Source organism: Piliocolobus tephrosceles, chromosome 11 (genome assembly GCF_002776525.5).
Source record: "Piliocolobus tephrosceles isolate RC106 chromosome 11, ASM277652v3, whole genome shotgun sequence".
NCBI lineage: Eukaryota > Metazoa > Chordata > Mammalia > Primates > Cercopithecidae > Piliocolobus > Piliocolobus tephrosceles.
In genome coordinates, this window is record NC_045444.1 from 120,036,514 (window position 1) to 120,047,705 (window position 11,192).

Consider the following 11,192-nt stretch of genomic DNA (forward strand, 5'->3'; position numbering starts at 1 on the left):
TGATGGGGTTTTTTCTTGTAAATTTGTTTAAGTTCCATGTAGATTCTGGATATTAGCCCTTTGTCAGATGGATAGATTGCAAAATTTTTCTCCCATTGTGTAGGTTGCCTGTTCAGTCTGATGATAGTTTCTTTTGCTGTGCAGAAGCTCTTTAGTTTAATTAGATCCCATTTCTTAATTTTGGCTTTTGTTGCCATTGCTTTTGCTGTTTAGTTATGAAGTATTTGCCCATGCCTATGTCCTGAATGGTACTGCCTAGATTTTCTTCTAGGGTTTTCATGGTTTTAGGTCTTATGTTTAAGTCTTTAATCCATCTTGAGTTAATTTTTGTGTAAGGTGTAAGGAAGGGGTCCAGATTCAGTTTTCTACATATGGTTAGCTAGTTTTCCCAACACCATTTATACAATAGGGAATCTTTTCCCCTTTTCTTGTTTTTGTCAGGTTTATGAAAGTTGCGATGGTTGTAGATGTGTGGCATAATTTCTGAGGCCTCTGTTCTGTTCCATTGATCTATATATCTGTTTGGGTACCAGTACCATGCTGTTTTGGGTACTCTGGACCTGTAGTATAGTTTGAAGTCAGGTAGTGTGATGCCTCTAGCTTTGTTCTTTTTGCTTAGGATTGTCTTGGCTATACCGACTCTTTTTTAGTTCCATATGAAATTTAAAGTAGTTTTTTCTAATTCTGTGAAGAAAGTCAATGGTAGCTTCATGGGGATAGCATTGAATGTATAAATTACCTTGGACAGTATGACCATCTTCACGATATTAATTCTTCCTATCCATGAGCATGGAATGTTTTTCCATTTGTTTGTGTCCTCTCTTGTTTCCTTGAGCAGTGGTTTGTAGTTCTCCTTGAAGAGGTCCTTCCCATACCTTGTAAGTTGTATTCCTAGGTATTTTATTCTGTTTGTAGCAATTGTGAATGGGAGTTTACTAATGATTGGGCTCTCTGTTTTTCTACTATTGGTGTATAGGAATGCTTGTGATTTTTGCACATTGATTTTTGTATCCTGAGACTTTTCTGAAGTTGCTTATCAGCTTAAGGAGATTTTGGACTGAGATGATAGGATTTTCTAAATATACAATCATGTCTTCTGCAAACAGAGACAATTTGGCTTCCTCTCTTCCTATTTGAATACCCTATATTTCTTCCTCTTACCTGACTGCCTTGGCCAGAACTTCCAATACTATGTTGAATAGGAGTGGTGAGAGAGGGCATCCTTGTCTTGTGTCAGTTTTCAAAGGGAATGCTTCCAGCTTTTGCCCATTCTGTATGATATTGGCTGTGAGTTTGTCATAAATAACTCTTATTATTTTGAGATGTGTTCCATCAATACCTAATTTATTGAGAGGTTTGAGCAGGAAGGGCTGGTGAATTTTGTTGAAGGTCTTTTCTGCATCTATTGAGATAATCATGTGGTTTTTGTCATTGGTTCTGTTTATGTGATGGATTATGTTTATTGATTTGTGTATGTTGGACCAGCCTCACATCCCAGGGATGAAGCCAACTTCATCATGGTGGATGAGCTTTTTGATGTGCTCCTGGATTTGGTCTGGCAGTATTTTATTGAGGATGTTCACCATCGATGCTAATCAGGGATATTTGCCTGAAATTTTTTGTGGTTGTTGTTTTGTCTCTGCCAGGTTTTGGTATCAGGATGATGCTGGCCTCATAAAATGAGTTAGGGAGGATTCCCTCTTTTTCTATTGATTGGAATAGTTTCAGAAGGAATGGTACCAGCTCCTTTTTGTACCTCTGGTAGAATTCCACTGTGAATCCATCTGGTCCTGGGCTTTTTTTGGTTGGTAGGCAATTAATTACTGCCTCAATTTCAGAACCTGTTATTGGTCTATTCAGGGATTCGACTTCTTCCTGGTTTACCTTGGGAGGGTGTATGTGTCCAGGAATTTATCCATTTCTCCTAGAATTTCTAGTTTATTTGTATAGATGTGTTTATAGTATTCTCTGGTGGTAGTTTATTTCTGTGGGATCAGCAATGATCTCCCTTTTATCGTTTTTTATTGTGTCTATTGATTCTTCTCTCTTTTCTTCTTTATTATCTGGCTAGTGGTCTATTTATTTTTTTAATCTTTTCAAAAAACAAACTCCTGGATTCAAAGATTTTTTGAAGAGTATTTTGTGTCTCTATCTCCTTCAGTTCTGCTCTGATCTTAGTTATTTCTTGTCTTCTGCTGGCTTTTGAATTTATTTGCTCTTGCTTCTCTGGTTCTTTTAATTGTGTTGTTAGGGTTTTGATTTTAGATCTTTCCTACTATCTCCTGTGGGCATTTTAGTGCTACAAATTTCCCTCTAAACACTGTTTTAGCTGTGTCCCAAAGATTCTGGTATGTTGTGTCTTTGTTCTCATTGGTTTCAAAGAACTTATTTATTTCTGCCTTAATTTCAGTATTTACCCAGTAGTTATTCAGGAGCAAGTTGTTCAGTTTCCATGTAGTTGTGTGATTATGAGTGAGTTTCTTAATCCTGGGTTCTAATTTGATTGTACTGTGGTCTGAGAGACTGTTTATGATTTTCATTCTTTTTCATTTTCTGAGGAGTGTTTTACTTCCAATTATGTGGTCGATTTTAGAATAAGTGCGATGTGGGGCCAAGAAGAATGTATATTCTGTGGATTTGGGGTGGATAATTCTGTAGATGTCTATTAGGTCTGCTTGATCCAGAGCTGATTTCAGGTCCTGAATATCCTTGCTACTTTTCTGTCTCATTGGTCTGTCTAATATTGACAGTGGGGTGTTAAAGTCTCCTATTATTATTGTATGGGAGCCTAAGTCTCTTTGTAGGTCTGTAAAAAGTTGCTTTATGAATCTAGGTGCTCTTGTATTGGGTGCATATATATTTAGGATGGGTAGCTGTTCTTGTTGCATTGATCTCTTTACCATTATGTAATGCCCTTCCTTATCCTTTTTGATCTTTATTGGTTTAAAGTCTGTTTTATCAGAGACTAGGATTGCAACCCCTGCTTTTTTTTTTCTTTCCATTTGCTTGGTAAATATTCCTCCATCCCTATATTTTGAGCTGATGAGTGTCTTGCATGTGAGATGTGTCTCCTGAGTACAGCACACTGATAGGTCTTGACTGTTTATCCAATTTGCCAGTGTGTGTCTTTTAACTGGGGCATTTAGCCCATTTACTTTAAAGGTTAATATTATTATGTGTGATTTTGATCCTGTCATTATGATGCTAGCTGGTTATATTGTCCATTAGTTGATGCAGTTTCTTTACAGTGTCAATTGTCCTTTAAATTGGGTGTGTTTTTGCAGTGACTGTTACCCATTTTTACTTTCCATATTTAGTGCTTCCTTCAGGAGCTCTTGTAAGGCAGGCCTGGTGGTGACAAAATCTTCCAGCATTTGCTTGTCTGTAAAGGATTTTATTTCTCCTTCGCTTATGAAGCTTAGTTTGGCTAGATATGAAATTCTGGGTTGAAAATTCTTTTCTTTAGGAATGTTGAATGTTGGCTCCCACTGTCTTCTGGCTTGTGGGGTTTCTGCAGAGATATCTGCTTTTAGTCTGATGAGCTTCCCTTTGTGGGTAACCAGACCTTTCTCTGGCTGCCCTTCATATTTTTTCCTTCATTTTAACCTTGATGAATCTGACAATTCTGTGTCTTGGGGTTGCTCTTCTCGAGGAGTATCTTTGTGGTGTTCTCTGTGTTTCCTGAATTTGAATGTTGGCCAGTCTTGCTAGGTTGGGGAAGTTCTCCTGGATAATATCCTAAAGAGTGTTTTTGGTACATACTTTTAAATAACCAGATCTCGTGAGAAATCACTCACTATTGGGAGGACAGTGCCAAGCCATTCATGAGGGATCCACGCCCATGATCCAAACACCTCCCACCATGCTTTACCTTCAACACTGGGGATTATATTTGACCATGATATATGGAGGGGACAGACATACAAACTGTATCAAAGGCATAGCATGGGTTCTGTGAAAGGAGGGTGAAAACACAAAGATGACATCGCCACTGATCTCAGGGAGTGCTCAGTAGACTGAGGGAGACAAGTACATATTTTCCTGAAGGAGGGCACTGGAGTGATGCCGTGTTTAGAATGTGGAAGTAGAGCAGTCACAGAGAGGCAGCCCAGCAGAGTGCTTGCTCAAGGACTGGGCCAGCAACTCCTCACTGCATGTGATGTATCTGAGGAAAGTCATTAAAATAGTTAATGGTCACTTTCCATCAAGTCCCTGGTGTGGTCCATGGAGGCAGGATTGTCAGTTTCATTTTGGCATTTCAGAGGCTTCTTAGGGTTTGGATACGGAAGAAGACAACCAGCAATGATTATGTATTGCAGAGATGTGCGTGAGCCCCGATTTCTTGCCAGTTGGGAGGTCAGTGCTGAGGGCCTCGCTCTCTTTCCTTGACACATAGGATGCCAATTTCATTCTGGACAGAGAGTATTTGGTTGGTTAAAGTTAAAATCTGAATTTTGTTTTGGAATAAATTCCAAAAATATTAGCTTTATTCAAATTGACTTTCAGTTTATCTTTCTGAATTTTCAAGGTCCAAAAGCATTGCTTAGTAATTCTATTTCTAAACTCACATTGCAGCACTGGGCATAATCTGTCCAAGGTAGAGACCATAAGATAGTCTTATCTGGAAAACATACAAGTAGGTATCTCAACAAATGATATTCATGTATTCTTGTTCCTATGAGTAAATCATTGGCAGTGAGTGTGATTTTTTTTTTTTTTTTTTATGGAAGGATAAACACACACCCTCTATTGAGGTCAGGTTTTGTGCTTGTACTTCTTCCGCCTACTGTATCATAGCAGCTTAGAATCCCAGCTGCTGGCTCGGGCTGCAGTTCTCCGATGGCTCGCACAGGATGGACCAGCCCTGTTCCCCTATGTGTTTCTCTGCTGCTGACCTGTGGATTTGCTGAGGCAGGGAAGCTGCTAGTAGTACCCATGGATGGGAGCCACTGGTTCACCATGCAGTCGGTGTTGGAGAAACTTATCCTCAGGGGGCATGAGGTGGTCGTAGTCATGCCAGAGGTGAGTTGGCAACAGGGAAGATCACTGAATTGCACAGTGAAGACTTATTCAACCTCATACACTCTGGAGGATCTGGACCGGGAGTTCATGGCTTTCGCCCATGCTCAATGGAAAGCACCATTACGAAATTTCTTTTCTCTATTTCTGAGTTCATCCAATGGTTTTTTTGACTTAGTTTTTTCACATTGCAGGAGTTTGTTTAATGACCAAAAATTGGTAGAATACTTAAAGGAGAGTTCTTTTGATGCGGTGTTTCTGGATCCTTTTGATGCCTGTGGCTTAATTGTTGCCAAATATTTCTCCCTCCCCTCTGTGGTCTTTGCCAGGGGAATAGCTTGCCACTATCTTGAAGAAGGTGCGCAGTGCCCTGCTCCTCCTTCCTATGTACCCAGAATTCTCTTAGGGTTCTCAGATGCCATGACTTTCAAGGAGAGAGTATGGAACCATGTCATGCACTTGGAGGAACATTTATTTTGCAAGTATTTTTTCAAAAATGCCCTAGAAATAGCCTCTGAAATTCTCCAAACACCTGTCACGGAATATGATCTCTACAGCCACACATCAATTTGGCTGTTGCGAACGGACTTTGTTTTGGACTCTCCCAAACCCGTGATGCCCAACATGGTCTTCATTGGTGGTATCAACTGCCATCAGGGAAAGCCAGTGCCTATGGTAAGTCATCTCTCCTTTAGCACATTAAGAATAATTTGGCTTGTAAATTAAAAAAAGATTCCTTACTGAACTGTGATTTGACATTTTCGTTTGTTGCATTTCAAATTTCTTTCCAGTTTAACAAATTATTTTGTGCCAGTTCATGTACTTGTCAGTTATCAAATTTTATAAAACTGCCCTTCTTGAAAGTGTGTATATATAATTTAAAAATTATACATCATATTCAGCCTACATTTTTGAGTACTATGTTTAGAAAAGTACCAACAACCGCAGTAAGAAATGGAACTTCCCTTTTTTGCTAATTCTATGTGACCCCTGAGAGCAAATGCTCTTAGCAGTTTTGCATACATTCTTTTCATTAAAAAAGTGTTTTAGTTGTGTATATATAATTTAAAAATTATAGGTCCTATTCAGCCTACATTTTTGAGTACCATGTTTAGAAAAGCACCAAAAACCACAGTAAGAAATGAAACTTCCCTTTTTTGCTAATTTTTGTGACCCCTAGACGAAATGCTCTTAGCAGTTTTGTGTACATTCTTTTCATTAAAAAAAAAAAAAAATGCTGGGCGCGGTGGCTCAAGCCTGTAATCCCAGCACTTTGGGAGGCCGAGACGGGTGGATCACGAGGTCAGGAGATCGAGACCATCCTGGCTAACACGGCGAAACCCCATCTCTACTAAGAAATACAAAAAACTAGCCGGGCGAGGTGGCGGGCGCCAGTAGTCCCAGCTACTCAGGAGGCTGAGGCTGGAGAATGGTGTGAACCTGGGAGGGAGAGCTTGCAGTGAGCTGAGATCCGGCCAGTGCACTCCAGCCTGGGCGACAGAGCGAGACTCCGTCTCAACAAAAAAAAAAGGCATTTTAGTTATACGCAATATCTAATGTAAATTCTTCTACCTATTTTGTTAAAATAAAATCTTGTATTAGGTTAGACATATATTTCTTTACCTTGCATTTTTCATTTGCCAATAAATAATAGATTCCTTTATAGACAAATACAGACAGATTTGACAAGTTTGTTTAGTAGTCTTTACTTTGGATGCAATGTAGTTTTTTTAACCAATTAGTATTGATATATCTTTAGGCATATTCCATTTTTTGCTTTTATGAATAAGGCCATGTAAACACTCTTTAATAATTTCCATATGTGAATATATTTCTATATTCTTGCTTTTATCTTAGTAGACTAGAGTCTTACATGTAGGGTTATAGGGTTTTCCTGAATTGAGAAGGATTGGCATCTTTTTACCATTAAGTCGTCCTGTTCAGGAATATGTAAGTCTCACTATTTATTCAGATCTTGTTTTATATACATAAATAAAATTTTTCACTATATAAGCATTTTATGTTTGTTATTAACATTTATTCCTTGGCATTTTATTATTTTTGAAACTATTTTTTTACAGGGCAAATTTTCCATTTCTACATTTAGCTGACTATTGGGGTTTTTGTACTTGTATCTTGTATCCAGACACATTACTAACTTTTCTTACTATTTTTTAGTATGCATTAGATGTACAATATACCCTACCATCTCCAAGTAATTCCCTTCTCTGATATTTATACTGCTTCTTTTGCTTTGCTGGAGCATATACTTCCAAAACATTATTGAGTAATATTGTTAGAGTAGCCAGTTTAAATAGGAATTCGGTCACTTTTGACTGAAAAATCCTTGAAAAATACCAGAATAAAATTCTGGCAAATGCGCAGTTGCTAAATCCAGATGAATCACTTGGTGTCTCATCTCATTATATTATTTTATTAGAGATGGAGTATACATTTTTGTCTATTGCTGTGGCTGCTTACAAGGTTCAGTAGACTTTGTAACAATCATATCTGTTATTGGCAGATGTTTGGTAAAAGAGTGACCTTTCAGCCTAGTCATGGGAAAGTGAAATAATGCTCTTTCTAAAAAGCAGGAAGACTACAGTTGTAGGCCTTTCAAAATTAGGCATGACTTTCAGTTCTTGGCCAGACCGGGCGAGGAGATGCAAGTTGAAGGACTCTTAAGAGGCTGGACTTATCAAAGCACTTTTCTCTTTATCCTCCATTAATTACAGTACCAAGCACCATCCATGTGTTGCCTACACACCACATCTTCTGCTGAGGGTGAGGCTCTGCCACTTCCTGAACCCACACTGAGTTCATTATGGCTCACAGGGTCACCCAGAGGCCTTTAGAGATATAAAATCCTATATATGATTTTATATCACCTGTGATAGGGAGATATACATAAAAAATGAAACATTAAACTCTATATGGTTTCATTTATTTTGATTATAAATCTTTTATGAGATATGAAATAAATGTGTTTATATATCTATTAAAGAATATACATGTATGAAAGTTTTTATACTTGCAGAGGGTTATGTATATTTATGTATATATTTATGATTATATCTATAAATCCAGCAGAATTCTCACAGAGGAATTCAGATCTGAAAGAGGGCTTTCTGTCAAAAGCCTTGGATGTGGCCCAACCACAAAAGTAAAAGTCAACTGTCATTGAAAGAAGGATGGACACTGCATATTGCTCCTTCCTTGTTTCAGAGGCCACGATATGTCTGGGAGAAGCATGCAGTTGGTTACATCTTGTTGGGAAACAGGATTCAGAGTCTGAGTCTCATCTGTCTGATGAGAAGGGAGCATTACTTAATGATGGAGTACGTGTTTGCGCATGTACGTGTTTGTGTATATGCAGGTGTGTTTGTGTGCGGTGTCCCAGACCCTGCACAGGGGATTTTCTTGAAGGTCTCCTGTAACAAAATCTCCTTGAGCCTATCTGGGAGAATTACATCCAGGGATGTAATTAAATACTTTAACAAGGATGGCAGATGACCCCGTCTCCAACGTCAGGGATCAGATTTCAATGTGAGATTTGGAGGGGACAGACTTCTAAACTATATAATTTGGTATGGTTGTTCTTTTACATTTCAGCGTTCTAATGTGTGTGTGTTGATTAATGATGTGTAAACAATTCAGCAGAACATTGAAATAGTTTTAATAAGAAAAAGAAGAAGTCACTCCTAGTCTCTTTGAATTTTTGGTTAGTTCCAACAGAATTGATCACTGGTTTTAGGTGAAAAGAATTCAGGCTTCGTCTATACCATCCATGGTAGGTTCAGCTCTGCAGACCTGGGGATGGGATATGGTTACAGAGCAAGAAAAGATCTGCGCTTCCCGCATTGCTCTAAGTTTCTGGCTCCAGTTCAAGATCCAAATTCAAAGTTACCTTTGGTGGACAAGACTAAGGCCTCCCACTAAAATTGTTTACTTCAAGTTTTTATTTTCAAAGTGTTCCAGCACACACAAAGGAGAGACTTAGTGTCATGACCACCCGTATATCAATCTTAGGTTAAATAATTTTCACTATTTTGCTGAACTGATTCATCTGTCCCTTTTTTCCTGTCTTTAAAGAAAACTTTTTTAAAAGACAGATTTATGTCAATCTGTTTATTATGCTTTAAGTTCTAGGGTACATGTGCACAATGTGCAGGTTTGTTACATAGGTATACATGTGCCACGTTGGTTTGCTGCACCCATCAACTTGTCTTTTACATTAGGTATTTCTCCTAATGCTATCCCTTCCCCAGGCCCCCACCCCCTGACAGGCCCTGGACTGTGATGTTCCCTGTGTCCATGTGTTCTCATTGTTCAACTCCTACTTATGAGTGAGAATATACGCTGTTTGGTTTTCTGTCCTTGTGATAGTTCGCTGATAATGATAGTTTCCAGCTTCATCCATGTCCCTGCAAAGGACATGAACTCATCCTTTTTTATGGCTGCATAGTATTCCATGGTGTGTATGTGCCACATCTTCTTTATCCAGTCTATCATTGATGGACATTTGGGTTGGTTCCAAGTCTTTGCTATTGTGAATAGTGCTGCAATAAACATATGTGTGCATGTGTCTTTATAGTACCATGATTTATAATCCTTTGGGTATATACACAGTAATGGGATCACTGGGTCAAATGGTATTTCTAGTTCTAGATCCTTGAGGAATTGCCACACTGTCTTCCACAATGGTTGAACTAATTTACACTCCCACCAACAGGGTAAAAGCGTACCTATTTCTCCACATCCCCTCCAGCATCTGTTGTTTCCTGACTTTTTAATGATCGCCATTCTAACTGGCATGAGATGGTATCTCATTGTGGTTTTGATTTGCATTTCTGTGATGACCAGTGATGATGAGCATTTTTTCATATGTCTGTTTGCTGCATAAATGTGTTCTTTTGAGAAGTGTCTGTTCATATCCTTTGCCCACTTTTGAATGGGTTGTTTTTTTTCTTGTAAATTTGTTTGACTTCTTTGTAGATTCTGGATATTAGCCCTTTGCCAGGTGGATTGATTGCAAAAATGTTCTCCCATTTTGTAGGTTGCCTGTTCAGTCTGATGATAGTTTCTTTTTTTTTTTTTTTTAGCCTCTTCTATTGCTGTTATTTATAAGGTTTATGTATAAAAAGCATTTTTTTTATCATACTTTAAGTTCTAGGGTACATGTGCATAACGTGCAGGTTTGTTACATATGTATACTTGTGCCATGTTGGTGTGCTGCACCCATCAACTCGTCAGCACCCATCAACTCGTCATTTACATCAGGTATAACTCCCAATGCCATCCCTCCCCCCTTCCCCCCTCCCCATGATAGGCCCCAGTGTGTGATGTTCCCCTTCCCGAATCCAAGTGATCTCATTGTTCAGTTCCCACCTATGAGTGAGAACATGTGGTGTTTGGTTTTCTGTTCTTGTGATAGTTTGCTGAGAATGATGGTTTCCAGCTGCATCCATGTCCCTACAAAGGACACGAACTCATCCTTTTTTATGGCTATATAGTATTCCATGGTGCATATGTGCCACATTTTCTTAATCCAGTCTGTCACTGATGGACATTTGGGTTGATTCCAAGTCTTTGCTATTGTGAATAGTGCCGCAATAAACATACGTGTGCATGTGTCTTTATAGCAGCATGCTTTGTAATCCTTTGGGTATATCCCCAGTAATGGGATGGCTGGGTCATATGGTACTTCTAGTTCTAGATCCTTGAGGAATCGCCATACTGTTTTCCATAATGGTTGAACTAGTTTACATTCCCACCAACAGTGTAAAAGTGTTCCTATTTCTCCACATCCTCTCCAGCACCTGTTGTTTCCTGACTTTTTAATGATTGCCATTCTAACTGGTGTGAGGTGGTATCTCATTGTGGTTTTGATTTGCATTTCTCTGATGGCCAGTGATGATGAGCATTTTTTCATGTGTCTGTTGGCTGTATGAATGTCTTCTTTTGAGAAATGTCTGTTCATATCCTTTGCCTACTTTTTGATGGGGTTGTTTTTTTCTTGTAAATTTTTTGAGTTCTTTGTAGGTTCTGGATATCAGCCCTTTGTCAGATGAGTAGATTGCAAAAATTTTCTCCCATTCTGTAGGTTGCCTGTTCACTCTGATGGTAGTTTCTTTTGCCGTGCAGAAGCTCTTTAGTTTAATGAGATCCCATTT

General features: G+C 38.7%; 1 protein-coding gene across 1 annotated transcript; it reads left to right on the forward strand.

The window, feature by feature from the left end:
• The first annotated feature begins 4,839 nt into the window (after nucleotides 1–4,839).
• LOC111523766 (UDP-glucuronosyltransferase 1-8-like) lies at nucleotides 4,840–5,745 on the forward strand. Its single transcript, XM_023188608.3, has one exon. The coding sequence runs from the start codon at nucleotides 4,840–4,842 to the stop codon at nucleotides 5,743–5,745; it is 906 nt and encodes a 301-aa protein (XP_023044376.1).
• The last annotated feature ends 5,447 nt before the right edge of the window (nucleotides 5,746–11,192 follow it).